Source organism: Brachyhypopomus gauderio, chromosome 13 (genome assembly GCF_052324685.1).
Source record: "Brachyhypopomus gauderio isolate BG-103 chromosome 13, BGAUD_0.2, whole genome shotgun sequence".
Classification (NCBI taxonomy): domain Eukaryota; kingdom Metazoa; phylum Chordata; class Actinopteri; order Gymnotiformes; family Hypopomidae; genus Brachyhypopomus; species Brachyhypopomus gauderio.
In genome coordinates, this window is record NC_135223.1 from 22,757,708 (window position 1) to 22,783,577 (window position 25,870).

Below are 25,870 nucleotides of genomic sequence, written 5' to 3' on the forward strand. Positions count from 1 at the left end.
GAAACACACCCCAGGAAGCATCCAGAGCCTCAGCCATTGTGTGGTATTTGTGCTTTGTGTTTGACTGTTAAACAGACTGCTTTAAATATGACAAGAGTCCTCTACTTTATGTTGTTCTTACCTACTATCAAAATGTATTCAGCTGACTCAGTGACAGGTAAGAAACACTTCATAAAACCCATCGCTGAGATTCCATCTTTAATTCTACTTCAAATCAAACCATAAGTGCTGACACGTCATGTTGAATTGCAGTTAACATGGGATAGAGCTAATGAATCATACAGCTTAATATGAATATATTGTTCTATGCACATTTCCATAATTATAGCTAATAATCAAGATAATTATTCTATTTCAAGTGACTTGAGAGTCTGTCGAGAATGATAAAGTATAAGTTAACCTTTCCCTTTTTAAAATGTCCTTTGTTATTGAAATTCAAAGGTTCAGTTCATTCTGTTGAACAAATTCACATGGTATTTAATACTATATATTTTAACATACTTTTCTAGAGGATTTAGGAGGAGGATTTCGTTAGACAAACAATCTCACAGTGGATTCCTTTCTGTGAACATGATAACAAAACCCTATATTTCCAGATTTGCACAATATTTTAACTAAAGCATTTGACAAGGTTATATTAGAAATACAGTGAATGTCCTGATTTTTCAATAAAAATTCTTAAGTGATACTTTATCAGAATATAAAAATAATTGGTTTTTAGCATTTATCATTTTGTGTACATTGTGTACATGTACATAATCATTATATTTCAAGTGACATTCAAGTACATTTATTTATGTCTTAGGATACAAAAACAATATTTTCGTATAACAATATTTTCTCCAATTTCGAAAGTTCAGATTTGAAGAAATATTATTATAAGTTGTGACAGGCCAGGCATGCAAAATAAAAAGGAAGTAATCATGCCAGTCTCAGGGGAAAAGGAGGAATATAATAGAAATAGAATAATAACACAATATCCGTGACATGACCCAAATTAAGGAAACAATAACCAGCAGTCAACTGGTACAAATACAAGACATATGGAGGCAGACAAATTACCTAATGGGCCCGCCAACTTGAGGGATGAACACAACGCAACAACAGCAGGACCACATAAACTACTGCCACTGTGGACAGAGGCGGCCGGCATGGGGCCCCCGTATTGTGACAGAAGAATTATTATTTCTGGTTGAATGTCAAACAAAACTTGTACCATGGCTTCCTTTTAATAACTGTTCATGTGTACTAGCAATGTTTATTAGAACTTCAACACTGATTTTTATTTTTAAAACTTAAAAAAAGGCATTTCAATCAGAATATAAATGTTTATACCTATTGTAAGGCATCTTTTTTGTTTTACTTTTTTCTTCATTGTCTGTAGGCTCTGTCAAACTTGTGCCATTTGGAAGCACAATTACTATACCTTGTGATGTTTATGCTGATAACCTAACTGCCAGATGGATGTACAAAAGAGAAGATGACTTTGAATCTCTTGTTCAGAAAGCTAAAACCTTAACTTATTACAATGTACTGATGAAACAGCATGGGACAACGGTTCTCAACAACTTTGCTTTACAAATCAATCACTTCTCCGATCTCAATGAAGGGATATATTATTGTCAAGTCTGCACACAGCAATGTACTGACAGTAAACAAATATCCTTGATAACTCAATATGGTAAGTAGAACTCAATCTTGAAAGGTGTTCTATAAGATCAGGTGATAATTATGCTTTTAGAGAAATTATGCACTGACCATTTATTTTATTTGCAGACACATTTTGTCCATCAGTGAAAAGCCCATTCATAATTAAAGGTGATAGTTTTAACTATAGTTGTCTCCGTGATATGGGTCTGAAGTTAAACTGGAAATTTAAAGCATATGGCCAAAACACTGACACTCCTGTAAAACGTGATCTGACAAACGCAAGTTTCTTATTCATCTTGGATGTTCAGCCATCTGCTGCAGGTGAGTATACCTGCTGGAGAGAGACATCCACTGGGCAACAGCACAAAGTTTGCTCCGTGCTTCTGTGTGTACTTACTGGTAAGCATCATTATCACCTTATACACTGCCAAATATCATTTATGAATTCAGAATTTGGCAAAATGAATGATTTTTGTTTAGAATATTAAGAAATACATATTCTGGTTAGAGGCAATTTGTTTATGCAAATAAGCATGAACGTCTTTTTTAGAGTAATGAAATATACATTTATGTAGTATAGTCTCATTATTTTGTTGTGGATTACAATTTTCATTATTTACAACTGAACGTGTTCCACATTCTAATTACCTTTGACTTTACATGAATGTTTTTTACTTAAATCATAAATGCATTAGACTTTTCTCAAAATACTTAAATTAGATCCGTTTTTACGATGACCAAGCCTTAATTTCATCCTACAGATACTCAACTGTATCGAATATCATAGTACTGTTTAAAATTTGTGACGTTATCCTTTCAAATACATTAGTATTTAATGTGAAACTATGTGATGTCAGGTCTTAAATTTGCATAATTGTGATTATATTGTCATTTTAGCACATTCCTGCAAATGTTGATCAAACTTCAGTGCTTTCAAAATAACACAACTGCTTGTAACGGGGGAACAGAGGTGGCCGAAGGCGAGGGTTGCATTGAATAGTCTTTATTCTCCATTCACAACGGAAACAAAAACAGCCAAACTGAAACCACTGCAAAGCAGCAAAATCGAATAGCATCCACTCTACTAGCACTGACACAGGGAGACGGTCCAGAGTAGAGCTCCAGCGGGGCAATGTGAAGCACTGGACCTAACGACCTGCGGGAATAAATAGGTGCACAACATAAACAGGGACAGGTGCTAGTAATTGTGACACGAGCGAACTGTGACACGAGCCCTCTGGTGGCGGGCCGGCCTCCCCACCGTGACACTGTTAAAATAGTATTTTTGGGGGGAATTAACTATAGAAATTGTTAACATAACTTTAATCAAAGATGAATGTCACTTTTTAAGTGCAAAATTATGTGCCACCAGTTTCTCAGTTACTAGCTATCCTAACTATAACTATCATTATTCATTTTTGTGATTGGGTAGTTCAATCAGCATGGCAAAATAAATGATGTTTATATCTGAAGTCCATTTTTATGTCTCAATTCTGCTATTACATCAATTTTCCTTATTCAGCAGAATTCACAGGACTCACTGTAAAAAAAAAAGAAAGGGGGGGGGGGGTTACATAGCTTTAAAAAAAAGAGTAATCTGTTTGGATGGATATTTCTGAGCTTTAACTTTCTGTGTAAAGTAAGTCAATTTATGTCCCTGACTCTATACCTAAATAAATTACCATAGGATAACTAAAATCACAAGTACATACCTCAAACAACTTAACATTTCTTTTGACCATCAAAGCAATAGGCTATGTAGAATGGCCCTATTCAGTGTAAGCTGCAAAACAAGCAGTTTGAAATAAGGAGACGGACAGCTAGAGAGGAGCAGGGGGGGGGCTCTAAGGAAGAGTAGCAAAGGTGGGGGCAGATATCGAAACTTAGAGAAGAATCGAAACTTAGAGATGAGGTATGAAAGGGAGGACATCGCCCAGCACGGGGGACGTTTTGCTCGGACGCTGCTGAGATCCACTTGGGTTAGGTAGACTTCTAGGCAACTAGCACCAGTGCACTGGAGAGTTTGTACCACGTATACTTTGGCTATTTTGTACTCATTTATATTTCATATAAATTGATCTAAAAGAACTTTTGGTGTTAAGACTTTGCTTGGGTAACTCAGTCAAAACCAGTCGGTTCATTGGGGCAGTGTTGGGGCCTATCTGGGTCAAGAAAAAATATCCCAACAATAGTAAATTAGCTCTATAGTATTTTAGCTAGCTAGCCAAGTTGGCTAATTAGCAAACAGGATTTTTAAAACTACAAGTATCCATTGCATATTTCAATAAATTTGTGCATGAGCACCACAAACCACAGCATTTATCAACTGTAATGATGATATGAGCTAAACAGAAAGCTAACTGTGAGCTAATATTAGCTAGCTAGCTACTTCACTATAACCATTTCAAAAGCAAATTGTTAGCTATGGATTACGATGAAGCAAATATATTAGATTTTGTTAGATAATATTACATTAGATTAGATGATACCGAAATTAGTTCTTCCAAATCCGAGCTGATTGTTGAAATATGTGGAGTTCTCAACAATGGTGGTAATGTTGCATAGTGCCTCACTGGCAATAAGAACTGAACAGAAAAAAACATGTATCAACTCAATTCCCTCTTGCTGCTCTGAATTATAGAAAAAAATAAGTAAATTGTTACAAGATTGTTGAATTTGCTTATAATTTAATTCAATAAACTCAAAAGGTCTAGGAAAAACTATATTTTTACTCTATTTTGGTGTTGTGACAGGCAGGGGGTGCGGAATAAAATGTAAGCAATCATGCCAAGTCTTAGGGAAAAAGGAGGGTTTAATCAATAAAGTGTGCAAACCAAAAAACCGTGACTCAATCCGAATTAAGGATATAATAACCAGCAGTCAACTGGTACCAAGACAAGACATATATATAGACAAACGACCATCAGGTGAGGCGGATCATAGACCCCGCCCACCTGAGAGACAAACACAATGCAACAAAAACAGGACAACTGCCACTGTGGACGGCTCGACCGGCAGGGGGCCCACCATACTGTGACAGGTGTTTTTAAATAGCTACAGAATCATTAAAAAGTCAGAATCAATAAAAATATTTCAATATATCTTCAGTGTCTCTGTGAGAGGTACAGTTGTATGATGCTTTTCACAGTCACAGATATGGAGCTGAGTGATTCACCCCAGATTTGTACTGTTCACTGTGACATGGACATTGATGCAGCAAAGGGAAGCCCAGTAATTTATGTGATGAATCAATGGAAAATCTCAGTTACTGGGACTGTAAACAATTCAAAGCACTCTGTGAACTGCAGCTTGCATCATAACAATATGGAGACTAACAGATCTAGTTTTGAGAAGGCCCATGTTACAATGCAATCAGGTAATTACTCTTGGTAATTAATGCCTTTTAATGAAATCACCTAATGGACATAATCTGATGTATCATATCTGAGGTCTTTTTTAATCTAATGGATTTTAGTCAAAATGTATGATTTATTTATTGAGCTGTATTGCATTTCATTAAATTTCAGATATCACTGCAGGCATTACAGTGGATGATGCATACAGCACCCATTCACAAAAGGCTATATTCATATACATGTTTACAGCTGTTTTCATCCTCATTTTTATAGTTATCACATGTTTATGGGTGTTACAACAAAGAGCAAATGCAGGTGAGAGGAACATGATATTATTCAAAACATTTATGTTGGTTTGTATGTGTATGCAAAATTATTTTTTATTGTTTTACAGACAAGAATTTAAGCATGCATCAAAAAACAACCAGGTGTTCAGAGGTAATTATATTATACTATATAGTCTGTATAATATTGCTTTTGAATCCAAATCCAATTTTCTGTATCCAAATATAAAATGATCAGAGCTTTGAAAACATTCTTTACCTTTAACACTAAGACACCTTTTTTACTTTTGCTTGTTCTTATCTGTAAAGGGTGAAAATGAGTCTCAGTTGATTTATTCTACTCTGGAAGTTATAAGATATCAACATCTAAATGTCATAACACCTGAAAATGAATGTGTGTACAGTCAAGTTAAAGCACAGGAACCATAAGACGATTTCTGCATTTTAAGAAGACATTATTGTTAAAAATGTTATTTATTATTTGTGGGTTGAGTCTGTATTCATAAAACCAAAAAGCAATTCTTAGCATTGTTGTACCAGTGTTGTAGACTAACTAATTTCAGGGATGAGCAAAAATTCTAAATTAAATTGCCTTGTAAAATGAACTTGACAAGCACATTTCAAGTCTGCATCAGTTTTAGTTTATTTACCAGAATTTTGCAATAAATCAAATATGTAAACAGTCTGTCCTTGGATTTTTTATGTTTAATTTAAAGGAAAAATTTGAAAGCAACTCAGGATTAATGCAAAAGGGAAAAAGATTTTTGCAGCCTAAATGGTACAGATATATGATACACATATCTAATAATTTGGCTGCTAAACCTGTACATTTTGTAGTACATATCAATAAATGGGGGTATAATACAACATTCAGAATTGTTAAGTGGTAAAATCTCATACACTAAACACTTAGTATTTTCTATTTTATATAAGCAAAAAGTAAAAACTCCTTTGTATAATTATTCTATGAACCCATGAGTGATTTAGATCAATGAAGACCCCTGAGACACTGAAACCACTTTGCAGTCTGTGGTTTTGCTGCTCGCACCATTGATACCTTGTTGAGGTATACCAAAGCAACTTCAGCCATGTCTGACAGCATCTTTGACATGCCACACATTCTCAAGTGCTATCTTTATTCCATCCATCCATCCATTTACATCCGCTAATCTGGTTCCAGGTCACGGGGCAATAGCCTACACAATAGCCCATGTTTTCCTCTCCCTAGCCACCTGAGGTATTCTGAGGCATTCCCAGGACAGCCGAGAGATATAATCTCTCCGGTGTGTCCTTGGTCTTCCCTAGGGTCTGCTCCCAGTTGGACATGCCCAGAACACCTCACCAGGGAGGTGCCCAGGGGGCATCCAGATCAGATCAACTGGCCCATAGAGAAGCTAGATGGCTGAAATCCTCACCCTATCTCTAAGGGAGAGCCCGGACACCCTGTGGAGGAAACTCATTTCAGCCGCTTGTATATCTCATTCGTTCAGAACTACCCAGAACTTGTGACCATAAGTGACAGTCAGAATGTAGATTGACCAGTAAATCAAGAGCCTTGCCTTTTGGTTCAGCTCTCTCTTCCCCACAACAGTTCGGCACAGTGTCCGCAACACTGCAGACGCTGCACTGATACACCTGTCAACCTCCCATTCTATCCATCCCTCACTCATGAACAAGAACCCAAGATACTTGAACTCCTCCACTTGAGTCAAGGACTCACTCCTGACCCGGAGAGGGCAATCCACCCTTGTCTTACATTTTTATTATAGACTCAACTTGAAATATAATACATATTAGATGTACTTTTAAGACATAATGTGACGGGCGGTGTGAGCAACTGAAAAGGAAGCGATCACACCAAGTCTCAGGGAAAAAGGATGGTTTAATAGAAACTGTGCAAACCAAAACCCGTGCAAAAGATCCAAATTAAGGATATAATGACCAGCGGTCAACTGGTACAAAGACAAGACATATATAGGCAAAGAAACGACCCTCAGGTGAGACGGATCATGGGCTCCGCCCACCCGAGGGACGCACATGACGTCACCGAACAACAACAGCCGCTGTGGACGGAGGCGGCCGGTAGGGGGCCGCCTCACCGTGACAGACCCCCCCACCAAGCCGCACTCCCCTCCACTGGGTGTGTGGCACACAGGGGCTGCACACAAAACACGAAGGGGCAGGAAGGCAGGGACACGGCAGGGACACACTCCCTGCCATCCGGGAGCTGGAACATAAAACACACAACATTAAACAGCTCACCTCCCCGGGCGGGACCCTGGACCGACCGGGCCGTTAACAACACAAAACCACGCCCCAGTCGGTCGCAGGGCCCTCACGCCCTAACCGGCCTTCACCCGGTGAGCCCCACAGGTGTGAGGACGAGGGGCTACGGCTCCTCTCTCGTCCCTCGTGTATGTGTGTGTGTGCAGGCTACCTCTCCAAGGCATGGCTACTTCACCTCCTGGACCTACCTCCTCCCAGAGCTGACCCCTGCCTTCTGCTAGGGGTCACCCCAGCCTCCTGGGAAGCCAACCCCTCCCGGGGCCTCTCATCGCAAGGTGGACTCCTCCACCCAACCCAGGAGCGCCAGAGACCGAGGCCCAGAGCACCCCCGACGCAGGCTAGGGAGCAGCCCCAAGGGCCTCCTGGTCACCCCGGGCAGGAGGGAGGATCTCCCTCCTCAGCAGGAGCTTTTCAGACCGGAGCCCCATGGTCCGCTAACATCCGGGGGCCCCAGCCCTCTAGGGAGGGGCTCTTCATGACCGGGCTCTGGTCACCCCACAACACAAGGGGGCTCCTGCCAGGTGGAGACCCCCACAAGGTCCAGGAACACCGCCAAGGAGAAGCACCTGCACAGAGAAGAGAACAACACACACACACACACACACACACAACACAAACGCGCCCTACCCTATTCAGGGCCTCCCTCGGGAGCGACGCCCTCCGTGCCACACCCCATGGCACGGGACCACAGCCGGTCCCCCCCCAAACACACATTCAAGGGGAGGAGCATGCGTGGAATTACACGCAAACAGATGACAACACGCTAGGACAAAACGCACACGCTATTACTAGACAAACAAACAAAAACGGTGCACAAACAGAGACGGGACCTACACATGCGCGCTCGACATAAACACACAGTGACGCGCGCCGCTCAGAGCCGCAGTCGCTCCCCACATTTAACACAAGATACACGGGGAGCAAGGCGACAGTGATGAGCGGCGACCGCGTCACACACAAAACATGTAACATTAAACACAACGAGCACGCACACTGATCCACACATCCGTCGACATGAACACACGTTTTAACCAACACAAAACATGAAGAGCCTTTCCAGGGAAGACGCCCTGGTCCTCGCCGTGCCACAAACACAGACACGGCGGAGCTCTTCAAACAAACTAACAAACAACAGACACGAAGAGTTTTCCCAGGGCAGACAGCCCTGGTCCTCACCGTGCCACAAACACAACACAAAAGCACGGCGGAACTCTTCACAAAACACCACGCAGACAAACACTTACCACGAGACATGACCACGAACGAAGGAGAAAGAAAAAGAGACTCGGCGGCTTCCGAAGGGTGGCTGGTCATTCTGTGACGGGCGGTGTGAGCAACTGAAAAGGAAGCGATCACGCCAAGTCTCAGGGAAAAAGGATGGTTTAATAGAAAGTGTGCAAACCAAAACCCGTGCAAAAGATCCAAATTAAGGATATAATGACCAGCGGTCAACTGGTACAAAGACAAGACATATATAGACAAACAAACGACCCTCAGGTGAGACGGATCACGGGCTCCGCCCACCTGAGGGACGCACATGACGTCACCAAACAACAACAACAGCCGTGACACATAATATAGAAAAAACTCCCAAAAATAAACTTTAATACTTATTCTTATAACAATATATATATATATATATATATATATATATATATATATATATATATTAGTGGTGGACCGCTCGTTAATTTGATACTCTTATCGGGCGATATAAAAAATATCGCCATTAATCTATTCTTAAAGTTGAGTTGGGAACTGGGTCAAAATAGGTAAGCAAACTATGATGACTTTCACCTTGATAGTTTAGCTCAGGTGTATTCCTAACCAAATTGCACAGTAGGGGTCGAGAACGAGTTTTCAAACCTGGGAATTACCACCCACAGCAAATCGCACGTGTGCTTACATGGATGCAGCCAAGAAGTCGCCAGGTTTGCTTCATGGAAAATTCTTTTTTAGGAAGCTTCCTAATGGAGACATTGACAAGACTAAAGTTGTTTGCACCTTATGCAACGTGGAATTAGTTTATTGTAGGAGTTCTACCAGTCTGAAGTACCATTTAAACGCAAAGCACCCGTTTGGTCAAGCTATCAACGCTGGGTCATGCACTGATGCAGCCCAGGGGAAGAGTCGCCGCCGCCGAAAACAGGTTAAATGTACTAAATGTTGGCTTACATTTCTAAACTCATGTTTAGCAGAATAAACATGTTATCAACCCCTTTTAATGTACAGTATGTAGGCTTACAAATTCATGTTTAACTGACTAAACCGTTGAACACGAGTAGCCTACATTTTATTGAGCATCTTTTTTTTCTTCAAGTATCAAAGTATTAAGAAACCCTATCTCAAAGACTGACTATTAGTCATTACTTGGGTAGCACGCATATGAGCCATTTTAATCTAGATAAATTTCAAGATTTCAGTGAGATTAATCTAGATTAAAAAAATTTATCTATGCCCACCCCTAATATATATATATATATATATATATATATATATATATATATATATATATATATATATATATATATATATATATATATACATTGCTCGTCTTTGTGTACCTTGGTCACGCCAAGTCTCAAGGAAAAGGGATGTTTTAATGAATAATTAAACATGTTTTAATGAGTTATTTTGCTGGATTTAACCGCAGCTTTCGATACAGTGGACCATAAAATTCTATTATCTCGTCTTTATAACTGTGTGGGTATCCAGGGCCTTGCCCTAGAGTGGTTTAAGTCCTACCTGACACGTAGAAGCTTTTGTGTTCGTCTGGGGGCCACTGAGTCTTCCATAGCCCCTCTCACATGTGGAGTGGCCCAGGGTTCTATTCTTGGGCCTCTTCTTTTCTCATTGTATCTGCTCCCTCTTGGCTCCATATTAAGAAGGCATGGTGTCTCTTTTCATTTTTATGCAGATGATTCACAAATTTATATGCCACTAAAGCGACAGGATACCCACTCTTTGGAAGTACTTTTACAATGTGTTGAGGAAATTAGGGCGTGGATGACTAATAATTTTTTTACATTTTAATGAAAAGAAGACTGAGGTAATAGTGTTTGGCCCAAATGACACTGGAGTTAATGACTGTGATCTAGGTGCCTTGACACAATATGTTAAACCTACTGTGACAAACCTTGGTGTGAAGTTCGACAGTAATCTGAGGTTTGACTCGCAGATTAGTACTGTTGTTAAAGCAAGCTTTTTTCAAATTAGACAGTTGGCCAAAATTAAATCAGTCCTCCCTCGTCACCATTTTGAGATTTTAATTCATGCTTTTATTACTAATCGCTTGGACTACTGTAATGCGCTTTACTTTGGTCTTGACCAGAAGTCCATTGCCAGACTCCAGCTTGTGCAAAATGCTGCTGCACGGCTGTTAACAAATACAAAAAAACGAGAGCACATCACCCCAATTTTAAAATCATTGCACTGGCTTCCGGTCCTTTTTCGAATTCAGTTTAAAATTCTTTTATTTGTTTTTAAATCTCTTCATGGTCTCGCCCCCCAGTATCTGTCCGACCTATTACAACACTATAGCCCAGCACGCTCGCTTAGGTCAACAGATCAGTGCCTCCTTACTGTTCCGAGGACACTGCGAAAGTGCAGAGGTGATCGCTCCTTTTCAGCTGCGGGTCCAAAATTGTGGAATGACCTTCCTTTGCACATTAGGCAGATTGAGTCACTCGCCATTTTTAAATCTCATTTTTAGTTTTAAAGTGCTATATAAATAAAATGGATTGAAATGGATTGAAATGGATGAATAAAGTGAGCAAACCAAAAACCCGTGACAAGATCCAAATCAAGGATACAATGACCAGCGGTCAACTGGTACAAAGACAAGACATATATGGACAAACAAATGACCATCAGGTGAGGCGGATCATAGGCTCCGCCCACCTGAGGGACGAACACAACACAACAACAAGAAGACAACTGCCACTGTGGACAGGGGGCGACCAATAGGGGGCCCGGCGTACCGTGACAGGATTGAAATGCCTGGTTAACTCTTTTTGTAATTTTTGTGACTTATCTGGATGTGTAGGCTATTCCATATGAAGCACGTCTCTACGTTCAACAAGGGTTATTTTAAAAAGGGGAGTATGATTTTGGTGAGGCCAACACAATGCCTGCCAAAATTAAACTCTCAAATATAATCTGTAGTGTCTTTATGCATGTGCAAACGAGGGGAGTCGGATTCTGCTGGGGAGTTGGAATTCAGCACAACTGGACTGAATTTCTAAAGCTCTTTAAATGTAGCTAGATAAATATCTAGATGTTTAGACAAAAATAAGGCTTAAAAAACTTTTAAGGCTTAAATACACAAGTAAAGGAATTTAAATGTAGCTAGCTATGTATTTAGACGAAAAGTATGACATAGTTTTTCAGGCTTAATAACCTTGCAATCAACATAATAAAGGGGGATGTTTGGCTTTGCTAATTGCTGGCAAGAAGGAGAAGAAGGAGGGGTGATGTCCTCAGAATCCTGAATTCTCAGGAGCTCTAGTGTTAAAGAGCTTTATTAATTCAGTCCCATTCTACGTAATGAGATACTGTATAACACAACTCTTGTTTCTGCATAGGTGGGGTCAAAAGTGACCCCAAGGGATGTTTTTCTTCAAAATCTCTGAAATGAAAAGTTTTTACACTTCCATATTCCAGGTATTCCTCATAAAACATGTTTGTGACTTGAGGTCATTTGAATTTTTTTTTATGTTTTTATACATTTTAAGAAATTGCAGTTTTTGTATCACTACCCCAGTTTTCCATAAGTGGGGTCAAAAATGACCCCAAGCATTTCGTACAGAATCTCAAGGCTTTGCTTTGGGAACTTTAGATTTTTAACAATTGTGACTGTCAGGATACAATTTCTGTCCCTCTTACACATCTGATGCCTGCATTCCCACCACCAGGAGCATACATGTAAGTATTATTGTACTCGAATATAGTAATATGATTCGTCCTTGGGGTCAATCTGACCCCAGGGATATTTACCTCCAGAAAATGATTTACAGAACATTGTTGACCACTTTTTTGGTACAGGCACTTTGTTTATTTGTTAAATACATAAATAACCCCTTGAAAATCCGTGAGTTGACCTGTCCTCTAGCGCGCCACCATCAGGTCAAACCTTTAAAATAGAATTTAAATTTTAATCTTAAATCTTGAATTTTTTTATATATATCTTCTCAAATTTACTTCTCAACATTAATGACCACAAGTCTTGTTTTGGTGATGATGGATAGGGCCTTTACTATAGCGCCACCAACAGAAAATAATAGATGTTTTTTTTTGTTTATTTGAGTGTTTTTTTTTTGGGGGGGGGGGGGGGGGGGGCAATTGTGAGCCAGAAAAAGGATAATAAGAACATGTCAAATACTAGTGAAAACATGGAATAGGTTTTTATGCCCACTGTAAACTTTAGCTCTATAGAGATATGAAGTATGAAAGTATGAAAACAACATGAAAATCCACCCATTTGCGAAACAGTGTGAACATGATAGTAGTCGAACATGAAATAGTTCTACTGTGGGAATTATCAAAGTATATCAGCAAAATATATCAACTCAGATCTATCAAGTGCACCTACAGGTGTGGTCATGTTAGATCACACACACTGATAGACAAGTTTTAACAGCTAAAACAGCTTGGGGTCAAATTGACCCCTGAGGACGACCTGCGTGCAATATGTGTTCAGCACATTGATAAAATATTTTCATGACAATTTTATGCTTTATCAATTGTCCCCATCAAATTAGAAATTGTCATGAAATATGAAGCAAAAGAAAAGTCAACTACTATTTTTTTGAATGATAAACATTCAGTGGGGACAAATTGACCTCAAGGACGATAGGAGGGGTATTATCTTAATTTATCAACTCATTTGCCTTTTCTGTCATAGAGTAACATGTTGGTCAGCAAAGTAGACAGGTATTTAATAAAATTAATAGAAATAAAATACTTGGACGTGTCTAAAATCCATCTTTGACGCACCAGTGCATCAATAGACCTGGGAGGGTTTTAACTAGCTAACTACAAAATAAGGTTAGTAGTAATGTTAGTACGGTGTTAGTTGGATTACTTAGCTAGCTACCATTACAGTAGATTAGTAAGTTCGCTGATATTACTGTGTTTGTTATGTAGAGACTCACTGTATTCATGGTTCCTTGTAATAAAAGCTAACCTGTTAGGTAACCAATTATATCATTATTGAATGGGGTGTGTGTGTGTGTGTGTGTGTGTGCAGGCACACATGCATGTCTGTGCTTTTACTTACATATAAATGCACAGACATTTATCATGGCTACTCAGAGGCCTGCTAGGATACCCGGAGCACTTTCTGGAGATATGATCCTGAACGGATGGGATGAAGAGTCCATCGGTGGGATTGACTCAGAATCTGACATCTCAGATGTAGAGGATCCAGAATATTGTCCATCTGGACATGTTTTGTTGACCCAAATATAATAAATATAATCACCTTTAACCAAAACTAAAAGCATTTTTTTTAATTCATTGCAAAAACACATTGATTCTAATTGGGGTCTATTTTGACCCCACCCATGGAAGTTAGGGGGTATTGGTCGTCCATGCATCCTAGGGCTACAAACCTTGTGTTATTCTCTTATTCTTACCAGGTTTAATCTATTTTGTGGAATCGTTTTGAGACATTGCATCATTTTTCTTACCCATGATAAAATTGCTTATCATGCTATTTCACGTGTAAGCTAAATGCTCTTTAATTGTAGCAAACTAGCTAGGTATTTAGACAGAAACTAAGGCTTAAAATCCCATTTAACACAGCAGTTAAAACAGTAGTTTCTATCTAAATAGCTACTGTAGCTATGAGACTTTATTAATAGATCTGTTACATAAAGGGCTTTACTACTTAAGTCCCATTCAACTTAATGAGAAACTGAACTGTATAACACAATAGTTGTTTATGGCTAAAAACCTAGGGTGTCTGCATAAAAGAATTTGTCCTGAACAATGTACGTTGTATTTGCTTTGAGTATTTGCAGCATGTTCAGCGTGCAGCCTGATAGTGTGCTACGTCATCAGATTGCTGCCGTTGGCTTCACTACTCAGGGTGGGAAATGGAAAAAAATGTTTATTGAATTCTACTACCCAAGCTTATCATCGCCATCAAGGAAAAATGTATTGCAAAACATATCGATATCGTTTTATCGCCCAGCACTACCACACCATTTATTAAATGTTACATGAGTGAGTCCTAGTCAGGAGTCACTGCAGCTTGAGGGCCAGTTTTCATTACTGAAACCACAAAAGTCCAACAAGCTGCACCAAGCTCACTACACTTAAAACTAATGCCACAACATGTTTCAGAAAATACTGATTGAGACATCATCTCAAGGTTCATTCTTCACAAATCTGATCTTGATGTATATTCCATTGAGGGATCTGAGGACTAATTGAGGGATCATCTTTGGAGTATGCTCTGTGTCCTTGATGAGAATATACTTCTTCAGTGTCATTGCTACCACCACTTTCATCTCGTTCATAGCAAAGTTCTGCCCAATGCAATTCCTATGTCAAATGCAAGTGGTAATGAATAAGTAAAGAATTAGTAATAGTTTGTTGTCCTATAAACAGTAAGCATTTTAATTCACCTTAATATAAACTGTATTTTGTATAAATTGGAATAAGCCTGTATTTCAGAGCTAGTTTTCTAGATTTGGATTAAAGTTAAGACCTGGACTAAATTAGTTTCATATGTGCAATCACAATCGAAAATTTATTTTAGTGAAGGTTTATTCTGTTTATGCAGGATTGGCTGTGGTACAAAATGTTGCATCACTTTCAAACTCCTTTGGTATTAGGGATAGAATAAGGTCATAAAGGCATAACATTTCCAAATTCTGTTCAGGTAAGCACCACTTTCTCTGGGTGAGGTTTTATAACCCCAGAGTGCATTTTATTATAGAGTCACACCTGCATTTATTGTGCATTTACCTTGGTCCAGCTGAGAAAGGCACAAAAGCGTGGGGCGGCCTCTTAGCAGTGTTTTCAGGCAGAAATCGTAGTGGATCAAACACCTATGGAAATAAATGATTGTTATAGTGGTACACACAGAAATTGTTTAAAATCAGGACTTAGTAATCCTCCTGTAGTTTCAGGCAGTTTGCTTTAGCAAACGAAGGTTCTCCTTACAGGGTCTTACTTAAATGTCTAATAAAAAGAGATATATGGGTTGTATATGATAATCAGTGAATTCATACATGGGGGTTCTCCCAAACAGTGGCATTTCGGTGGACTCCATAAACAGTGATACCAACAAGACAACCTGTAAAAAAATTGAGAAAACCAGTTTAATGGTTCAAATAGAACCTTCAAGGATGACACCTATAAAACTAATTTAGGGACCACTTTAGGTATAGGTACTACTTATGTGTATATACTAAAAATATTATATATATACTACAAATAGTATATATACTACAAATATACTACTACAAATATTTTATCAGAACACTCATGTTTGCTATGAGCAAATAGAAAACGAGAAAACAATTTGACAAATGGCAGTAATTACACTGCTTTCAGGAATCCCTTTCCTTGAAATCATAATGATTTTAGAACTAATTTAGGGAACCCTACAGAGATGCTTATGTGGACAGGCCTTACCTTCAGGGACCGTTCTTCCATCAAAAAAGGTCATGGGTTTGGTCAACTTCCGTGCCGTTCCTGGTACAGGAGGGCACAAACGCAAAGATTCCTTAATGCACATCGTCGTGTATGGTATTTTATTCAGGTCCTCCCTATAAGACACAGACAGGAAAATAGGAAAACCAGCTTCCAAAAGCCTTTTAAAGCCCTCACTTCCCAACACACTGCTTTGAGGTAGTCATATAACAAACAAACAAATGCAGACCAGGTGGGAGTAAGGCAGGAACCATTGATCTAGCTAACTGTGGTATAAGCGCCTTCATCTTCTAGTACAATAGTATGTAATGCGTTAATTTCTCTAAGTGATATAAATAGTGACAGTACAGCTCCATAGTGTCCTTCCCCTTCAGGGCTTCGAGGATCTCGTCTCTGCACTTCTGTTGGTGCTCAGGGTTGCAGGCCATGTTATAGAGGATCCAGGAGATGCCGCTGGCTGTGGTGTCATGTCCCTCAAACATAAACGTGTCCACTTCTGCTCGGATGGCTTCGTCTGACAATCCCTGCTGCTGCTCATCCTGTAGATTAGAGTATAACAGTGTGTTTTGCCAAACCTGTCTTTAGGACTCCAGGTCAAATATCATAAGAAAGTAAATAGATTTTATTAATCTATTTTGGGCGTGTGTTAATGTTGTCTCCGTCCATATGTGTATTTCTGTGGGCGTGGGTTTGTGTGAGTGTGTTCATCAGTCTCACCTGTGGCTCGTTTCGTTATCACTCTGGGCTAATGTTGTCTATTTAATGAGCAGTGTCCCGTGCTCATCTTTGTCTGAGTCTGCTGCGCATGTTTCATGTCGTTTCTGTGTGCATTCACACCATATATAACGTTGTTATAATAAACTTCCGTGTGTGAACCTGAAAGTCGTCCACGCATTGTCCAGCCTCTCGCCAACGTTACATTAATTAGACACATTATACAATGTTTGTTATATATGTGCTGTACAAAGTCAGCAATTTAGTTGAAAACATGTATGATAACAAAATACAAAATCCAGGCCCAAAGGAATAATATATATACAGACCACCCACTTTACTTAAAATATTTTTAAATGACATTTTATAAAACTTTAAGTTTTGGCTTGAAGGTAATTGAGGGAGCACATTTAATATTCACGCACATGATTTGCAAAGGTACAATCAATTTGGGATTTCCTTGGAATGGCCAAACATATCCAATTTGAAGACCTCTGATCCCTGGGGGCTAATAAATGGTGGAGCAAGTCAGCTACATAGGAAGTGGCTTTCCCATGATGACTTCTAAGAGCTCTTATTATAAAATACTTGTAAATATAAAATATGAATAATGAAGACCACCACCCGGACCAAGTACTTACTGTCTTGTGCTGTTCAGCTGGCATACCATACAGTCTTACAGTCAGAGAATGCTTTCAGTGGTACTACTGTAGTCGTTTGCTACTAACTGGGAGGAGAGTCCAGTCTGCTTGAGCCTCCTCAGGAAGTAGAGCCTTTGCTAGGCCTTCTTCACCAAGTGGGAGGTGTTCAACGCTCAGATGCAGGCAGCTGTGTCTCCTGGAGAGCCAGGTTCTTTATGTTGTCTACACACTCCACTTCCACTTACTTGTATGAGTAATGGAGCATGTGCTGTTCTTCTAGTTCTGTAATCCATAATAACCTCTTTAGTCTTGGTGGTGTTCAGAACCAGATTGTTGTTGATCACCATGCGAAAGATCTCCACTATGTAGTGGGTCTCATCGTTATTCATTAAGAGATCTATGTGGTGTTGTCTCTGAACTTCACAGTGATGTTGAAAGCATAGATGGAAGTGCATTTGTGTGTGAAAAGGGTGAAGGGGACCGAGGTAAGGGGGATGCTGTCCTTGGCGTGTTGCGGGATAAGCCTCTCGAAGCATTTCATCATGACAGGAGTTTGCACAACTGGGTGGTAGTTTTTGGACTGGACAGCTGAGTTTTTGGACACAGATACAATGATAGAAGATTTGAGACTGATGACGACTGCAGTCCACTGCAATGAGAAGTTGAAAGTATCCAGGAATACTCATGAAAATTGATCTGTGCATGACTTTAGTGGCCGAGCTCTCACCCTGTCTGTCCTGGCAGCCATGGTAACATCAATCTCCTTCAGTGTGGATTCCACCAAACGAAGATGTAAGCGGAACGTATTCGACTTCCTTGTGTATTGAATTAAGCAAAGTACTGGTGCAGAATGTCAGATAGTGCTCAGGGCTGTTTGCAGCTGCATTTGTAGTCCATCATGATCCTAATGCCTTTCCCCATTGTGATAAGTAAACTGTTCCTCTATGCATCGCCTATACCTGTGATTTGCCCCTTTCTTCAGGTCTCTCCAGAACCTGCTATACTCCAGCGTGTCACATGTCTGATCTGGTTATACAGGTTGTTACTAATTAGATGATCTTGATGCTGTGAGGCCCAAAACTCTTTCAAATACCTTGGCTAAGAAAGGAAAATTTGAGAGGTTTCTGTAACTAGAAAGTGAAGAAGTGTCAAGCCCAGGTTTTTTAAAGTATGGGTGTAATTGCTGCTATTTTGAGAGAGGCTGGAACAGAGCCTACACTGATAAATCAAATGAGCAATAGATGAATAAATGAGAGGCATGATTTGTGAAGAAGAGTAAGAGCAGGGTCAAACTGGAAGGATGAAGTGAAAGACTTACAAACGATCTCAGAAATTATAGAGGAGTCAGTAGGGTTGAAACAGATTGTCCATGAAAGGATGGTGAAGGATGCAGCCGTTGGTCAGCGTCCTTCTTATGAGCCCCGATGGCAGCCTGGAGAGCCCCACAAGCCCACTACGAAGCCCGTCGACAGTGGCCTACAAGCTGCTCTGCTGCTGGGACACTAACTTCCTGCTCCTGCACCACAAACATAGTTGGTGCATACCTGTCGAAGCACTCAAAAAGAGACATCTCCAGGAAGGAGCGCCACAGGTTATTGTGGGCATATTCTGCCCACATCAGATGTTCAGACCAGGAGATAGGGTTAACCGAAGCCAGGCAGTGGAGAATGCGCTAAAGACCCTGGTTCACCCGTTGAGTCTGGCTGTTGGACTGGGGGTAGAAACCAGAAGAGAGGCTGGCACCAACCCGCAGCAACCAGCAGAATGTCCTCCAGAAGCAATCTGCAAACCGAGGCCCCATATCAGACACCACAACTCTGGGTAGCCCATGAGCCCCACCACGTGCTCTAGAAAGAACATGGCTGTCTCCCTGGCCGACAATGGCTTCTGTAAAGCAATGAATTGCTAATTTTAGAGAAGCCATCCACATTGGCTAGAATCACTGTGTTGCCCCAAGAAAGAAGGTGGCAGCCCAGTTATAAAGTCCAAGAAGACGTGGGACCATGGGAAATGGGTGAATTCGCTCAGGTGGTTTGGTTCTGGGTTCCTTATTACAGAATCACACCCTACAAGCAGCTACATGCAGCAGTACATCGCGATCCAAGTGTGACCACCAGAACCTCCTTCGCAGGAACGACAATGTGAAAAACCTCTAGATGTGTAATAAACTGGGAAGAGTGTCCCCATTGTAGCACATTGTCTATGACGGCAGTGAGATCAGAGTTTACTGCGAGGAACCCCTCCAGGATTGGCTAGTTCCTCAGAGCCTGCTGAACCTCAGCTTCTATGCCCTGTTGGATGGAAGCCACAATACAACCACACGGAACAATGGTCATGGGCAACTGTATGGTCACGGGGTCCCACTGACAGGAGAGAGTATCTGGATAGTATTCTTCAAGCCAGGTCGGTATAATAAAACAAAGTTGAACCTGGCAAAGAACAACAAAGAGTTGAGACACTTTGCCTGCTGAATGTAAGCCAGATTCTAGTGATCGTCCAGACCAGGAAAGGGTATTAAGATCCCTCCAGCCAGTGCCACCACTCCAGTTCCCAGTCGCACACATCATAATTCCGTTCAGCAGGGGAGAGACGATGGGAAAAGTAAGCACAAGGGTGTAGCTTCTGGCTAGCACCCGACTGTTGGGATGGCACTGACACCTATCCACAAAGAGCTGAAATTCCTCATGAATCTTCTAAAGAAGCTTGCAAAACTCAAGAAGCATTGGGTCAAGCAGAGTGACTTGGGCTAGGGCCACCGGGCCACAGGTTGACATTGAGGGTCCTGACAGAGGGTCCAGTAAAACCAACATCGGAACTGGTAACAGGGATATTATTGAATCCAGTGAAGCAAAGCAAGTCCAGTGTATATCCATGATTATGTGTTGGAAAATCCACATTCAAAAATAAAAAAATAGCTCAGTGGTTTGGGGTGAATGTCAACATGAATGATAAAGTCATGGGATGATATAGTAACAGGGCTGACAGTTGAAACTAATATATGAAGTTCGCTCAGTAATTAATAATGCCTACATAAAAGAAACAAAAGATTTAGATTTGAAGGGAAATTAAGACATTTCTTTGATGATCATATCCACTCACCTTGAAGTAAATCCCTTCAGTACCATCAGAAACTCACTCACTAGTCTACAATTAGTTCTAGAGTCCAAGGTTTCTAACTCTTAACAATCCTGAAATTAACAGGATATGTGGGTCTACCCAAGATCTCTGCAGAAATTACATGCATGTATCCCAAAGTTCACAGAGTGGTGATCAAAGTGTGATAAGGGAGTGATGGGGTGACATACTCGAGTACAGAGAAGAATATCCAAAAAGTCCAAATTCCTCTTCTTCTGAAGACTGTCGTGATCCTTCTCCTTACTTAAAGCTTCTTTCCTCTTTCTTATGACTTCCTCTACAAAAAACAACATTATGTTCCTGATAGGTTGATATTATAATGACTTAATAACTTGTGCATAATTAATGTAAAATAGAAGATTAAAGGCAAATGTTTCTATGAAGCTATGTAAACCCCTAACATCAAATGTTATAAAATGCATCAACAATAACACTGCAAGAGTATGCACATGTTGCAAGAGTATGCACATGTTGAAATGTATTCCTAAAACATTTTCTAAGCTTAAAATCATGATAAATCATGAATTTGTTAAATTACATTTTTATATAAATGCCAAAAATATTATACATTCAAACTATTAAAAAATAAGACAATGCCAAAATAGCCTCTGCCTTAAAGGGTGATTAGGTCGAACTGTCTCATCTAGAAAGCAAAAACTTTCATATATACCTGTATGACAATGTGCAGTTTGGCATGCCTTCCTGTATCTGTAGCCATGTGGACTAAGTTGAAAGATAGTCTCATTGTGATATGGAAAGCAGCGGAACCGGAGATTCACTAGGTAACACAGCTCATACACTGCCTTTATGTACGGGTTGGATCCACTGCAATGAGAGTGGCAAGATTACAATAGTACTGCTTTATATTTTAATGGTACCATATGGACCAAGTTGTACTCCACCTCTCTGTCTGACAGTTGCTGTTGCAGCTGAAAGCACACTTCATTATACTGTCCAGTGTCATCAAGCTAACATGCTGAAAAAGTTCAAAGGATTCCTCTGTTTTTGCATAAGTTTCCCACTTGTCCTTTGAGAGAAAGATTACAAAATAGGGCAATGCAAATATGCAGGTGAAGGATTATAAAAATACATTTACCATGCATGACAAAATCTCTGAGCTATTTACTCACCAGCATAATTTTAGCTGAATCTGCCATTAGTTTCACATAAGGCTTTAAGATATCGTAATGGAAGCCAGGAGTGAGTAGTCTTCTGTGGCGAAACCACCTCTGACCAGCAGAAACAAGTAACCCTTCTCCTGCAGACACATAGCAGCAAACAGCTGTATTAGGTACAGAAACAATAGTATAATATTTTATATTGGGAGTCATCTTTACCTATCCAAGAGGTGAGGAATGAATATGCAACATCATCCTTTGGTTCTGTGAAATAAGAAAGCATTCAGGTACTGTTTAAATCCTGAGTTCAGTTTATCAGTTTGTTAAACATCATAGTTTAAACTACTTTTTGACTCAAACAAATTTGGACCTGACCTGATGATGCCAGAAGGGTCTTCACATATGCTGGATGGTGGATAAATAGATAGATGCTGGTAGGGCCAAACCGTAATGGAAAGGCGTAAGGATACTGTTCTCCGAATTTGGTTATCAACTCCAAATCTGTTCCATCTTGCCGAAACTGTAGTGCAAAAACGAAAGTCACTTCATGCAAGTACTCCAAATAAAACCTCTATAAATACCTAGTGCGTTCATAAAGGCTATACCATGCAGTCCAAGAATTCCAAAGACAGATATTCACTCTTACCCTTACAATGTGGTTCTGTGATAGCCTAGTTATTTAAATCTAGCTTTAACTCAATAAACAATCAAGAACAAATAGTGCATTTACTGAAGCATTGACATAGCATACATGGTGCTCTGCCAGTGTTCACACAAACCTTGCTTAAGGACACATACTTGGATTCGGTATATTAGGATAGTTCTATAAGATTCTGTCAGAGTATATATAGAGCTATAAACTATATAAGTGAAAGTGATCCATTTGCCCACTATTGCTACTAATCAACAAGAAATAGCTGCTGGCTGTTAACCAAACCAAAGTCCAATTATTACAACTAAGGTCAACCGCTTGGCTAATATTTCGTCTGTGTCATAGTGCCAGGCGGTTCTTATCTAAACACTGACTAGACAAATGATTCGAAAGTGCCCTCAAAACTTTTAGACCTGAGGTTTACTTTAATAAAATAAGATTGAGATGGCGGGAAAACAGTTGGAGCCTGAATTTCTTTCCTTTATTGTCAAATAATCCGTAAACGTTTATTCAGATTTAAACCAAGCCCAGTTTATTCCTACCTGTTTGACATGTCCAAGCAGCCAGGTGCCAGGTGGCCCTGGGAACTGCTCAAATGCCCGCATCCCTTTATTTCTGGTTATCATCAAGTTATATAGTACCACTGAAATGTAGATGACACACACGACTACCAACACGTGATATAAGCCAAATTGTTGAAGGAAAAACTCCGTTGCCCTGTTAAAATATTCATAGATCTCCATAGTTCGTAATTTCTATGCCGAGTTCACACACGTTATCCCTGATTTTCCGTCGCGGAGGAGACCTCCAGATCGGAGGTAAATCGTGGCTCGAAGATCAGCTGAATATCTGAACCTGTCGGTTACTTCGAATCCTGTAGTATGAAAATTGGATAGGCGGATCGATACCAAAATCAATACGTCTGATTCTTCCGTTTACCTTTAATAATCAATTCTGGCTCAAAAATATTGATATAATTTCTTGGATATCCTAGCTGACTATTCATTTAAAAATATTATAATACAATGATATTATAAAACATGGCGAAATATCGGAACTATTTTCCTTCCGCCTTCTTCCCCCTGCTCCACACACGCATAAGCACGTTGAAAAAGTAGCACAGGTAGGCGCGTGAGGTGAATGTCCGAACGGAGTCGAGTCTTTGGGCAGTGGCAAACAACCCAGGCAGTGTGTAAATCACGAGGCAGTGTTTTTCACTGACTGTGGGGAACTGATTCACACCTATTCAGCTTTGCTTTCTGTGATCACTTCCTATAATTCTTTGAATAACAAAATGCCATGTTTAATTCAACTTGTTATAAATATTACTGTTAAATAAATTGCATATGAATTAAGGTAATAAATATAATACCTATACAAATCAGAACTCTTGGACTATTCTATACCATACATATGATCTGACTAACTGCTGATAAATTAGCCCATTAGTGATTAATACATTTATTTTTTTCGTTAACATTTTTTGTTTCAGTTTCATATACAAAGCATTTGAATGAGCAAGCCTATTTCTAGTGTTGTTAGTGATTTTGGAGGGACTGCTACATTTATAAGATTTGACAACCCCCCAACAGCTTCAGTTGGTTTGTGCTGTATTGTTTGTAGATGATTTTTCAAGAGCAGAGAAAATCACAAGTTTCCTGGGAGAGATGATTACCAAAGACCTCCAGCCTGTGTCCATAGAGGAAGACGAGGGTCTCCATGTGTTAGTGAGAGCCCTTGATCCTAGATATAAAATCCCCATAAAATATAAAAGACTGATATGTGGACTTGTGACAGTTATATGTCATATGACTCAAGATTGGCAAGATTTTGTTTTGAAAACCTTTCCTAGACAGCGTACAGCTGATAATGTCAGTATGTAAATGAATAAGACAGAGAAGGTAGTGTCAGAAAATGGAGCAATCCTGGCAGTTGTAGTGCAAAAATCAGGGTGACAACATCTGTCCTTGTTTTGCACATATGCTCAATTTAGGGGTAAAGGATAGTCTAAATATGTCCCTGAGGTGGTACAGATACGTGGATGTGATGCAGTTGTATCCTTTGTGCTCCATAACACAAAGGCCACTGAGGACCTGAGAGATGTTCAGGTGATGATAAAAATGTCAGAATACAAATGTGTTCAGTCAGTGGAGACTTAAGGGAACTCTCCGTGCTCCACATGGTTGTCTCTCTGGGCAAAATGAAGCTGTATCCACAGTCCTGTGGAGGAGTGAACTGTGTTTGACCATGGGGGAATTAAGCCTGATATATAAAACAGCAGATACACGAAATGCCATTTGAAGAAGTTACTTGTGAGGTGTCTTCAGAAAATAACATGTTTGATTGTCTAAAATGACTCCACTTATGTCAATCATTCAGAGCTTGCACAGCTGATGAAGGACCTCTGTACATTAAGTAAAGTACATTTACATTTCTGCATGTAAATTCCATTACATTTTAATTTAAAATAGATTTTTAAACAAAATGAAAACATTTTCAGAAAGTATTTTCAATAGCATGTGACGGACCACCGTCATTCCTGCCGCGGACCACCAGGGGGCCGCGGACCACGTTGAAAACCGTGCACCACAGCAACGTATAAACATGACTCTAAAAGGAATAGTACGTCTCCCAGTATAGAGACGTAACAATAAAACAGACGTATGAGCAAATTCCAGGATTTGTTAGAATTCTAACCAAAATAATGTGTTTTAACCTTTCCTATACTCATACTTATATACTAATATTAGCTAGTTAGGAAAACAAAGTGTGAACAACTTAACTTTATAAGTTGAGGCATGTCTGCTTATATCATTAAAATCATTTATTGTCCCTATAATTATACAAACATCTAGATTGCTGTTATACTACTACTATATAGTAATAATTATAATTATTTGATCGTTGGAATTTTCAAAAGAAAGTGAAAAGGTCACTCAAGTCAGTGATCCTAACATACACAGGCAGAAAATCAGTGATTCTGTGTTTAGAGGACTGTAAATAAAGTGTATATTCATATTTCTGCCTGAATTACTATGAAGTAGGGTTCCATAAGAAAGAGCTACTTGTTAACTGTGATGCTGGGATTGAGGCGGCAGGAGGCGAAGGCTGCATGTCACACTCTTTATTATCCATACTTTAAAACAAAGAAGTAACCAATAAGCAGTATGGGCTGCGAAGCAGCGAAACAGAGCTCAAATGGAGACCAAGTCCGTAGGTTCGACGGCAGTAGGAGAGAGCAGGTCCAGCGATGCGAGACAATATCTTGAGATAATGTACAGCACTGGACTGCGCGACTTGTGAGCTTTAAAATGGTGCAAACGTAATATGACAAGGTGCTAATACTGTGGTGATTGGGACCTGGGGAGTG

At 39.8% G+C, this 25,870-nt stretch overlaps 2 protein-coding genes across 4 annotated transcripts; one reads left to right on the top strand and one right to left on the bottom strand.

The window, feature by feature from the left end:
• The first annotated feature begins 12 nt into the window (after positions 1–12).
• On the top strand, positions 13–6,061 carry LOC143474357 (uncharacterized). Its single transcript, XM_076971813.1, has 7 exons — positions 13–157; positions 1,385–1,681; positions 1,777–2,049; positions 4,799–5,026; positions 5,178–5,321; positions 5,401–5,444; positions 5,600–6,061. The coding sequence occupies exons 1-7, from the start codon at positions 88–90 to the stop codon at positions 5,717–5,719; spliced, it is 1,176 nt and encodes a 391-aa protein (XP_076827928.1). The 5' UTR covers positions 13–87; the 3' UTR covers positions 5,720–6,061.
• Positions 2,665–23,993, bottom strand: LOC143474354 (cytochrome P450 4B1-like). Of its 3 annotated transcripts, none has more exons than XM_076971809.1 (12): positions 23,043–23,993; positions 22,224–22,368; positions 22,068–22,112; positions 21,861–21,988; positions 21,633–21,757; positions 21,401–21,555; positions 20,901–21,007; positions 16,589–16,779; positions 16,223–16,356; positions 15,817–15,881; positions 15,551–15,633; positions 2,665–2,806 (listed from the first exon to the last, which is right to left on the bottom strand). In XM_076971809.1, the coding sequence occupies exons 1-12, from the start codon at positions 23,241–23,243 to the stop codon at positions 2,665–2,667; spliced, it is 1,521 nt and encodes a 506-aa protein (XP_076827924.1). In that variant the 5' UTR covers positions 23,244–23,993. The 3 variants fall into 3 exon arrangements, with proteins under 3 accessions (XP_076827924.1, XP_076827925.1, XP_076827923.1); XM_076971810.1 differs by lacking the exon at positions 2,665–2,806 and adding an exon at positions 13,816–15,124 and having other exon boundaries at positions 21,401–21,453; positions 23,043–23,992; XM_076971808.1 differs by lacking the exon at positions 2,665–2,806 and adding an exon at positions 13,816–15,124 and having other exon boundaries at positions 23,043–23,985.
• Positions 23,994–25,870: the final 1,877 nt, after the last annotated feature.

Bases quoted from the DNA above. Each gene is read 5' to 3' on its own strand.
- LOC143474357 (XM_076971813.1), top strand. From the start codon at position 88: ATGACAAGAGTCCTCTACTTTATGTTGTTCTTACCTACTATCAAAATG. The intron at 5,027-5,177 runs GTAATTACTCTT...ATTAAATTTCAG, and splicing joins CCATGTTACAATGCAATCAG to ATATCACTGCAGGCATTACA. The intron at 5,445-5,599 runs GTAATTATATTA...TTATCTGTAAAG, and splicing joins AAACAACCAGGTGTTCAGAG to GGTGAAAATGAGTCTCAGTT.
- LOC143474354 (XM_076971808.1), bottom strand. From the start codon at position 23,243: ATGGAGATCTATGAATATTTTAACAGGGCAACGGAGTTTTTCCTTCAA. The intron at 21,556-21,632 runs GTGGAGTACAAC...CTCTCATTGCAG, and splicing joins AGCAACTGTCAGACAGAGAG to TGGATCCAACCCGTACATAA. The intron at 15,634-15,816 runs GTATGAATTCAC...TTATTTCCATAG, and splicing joins CTGTTTGGGAGAACCCCCAT to GTGTTTGATCCACTACGATT.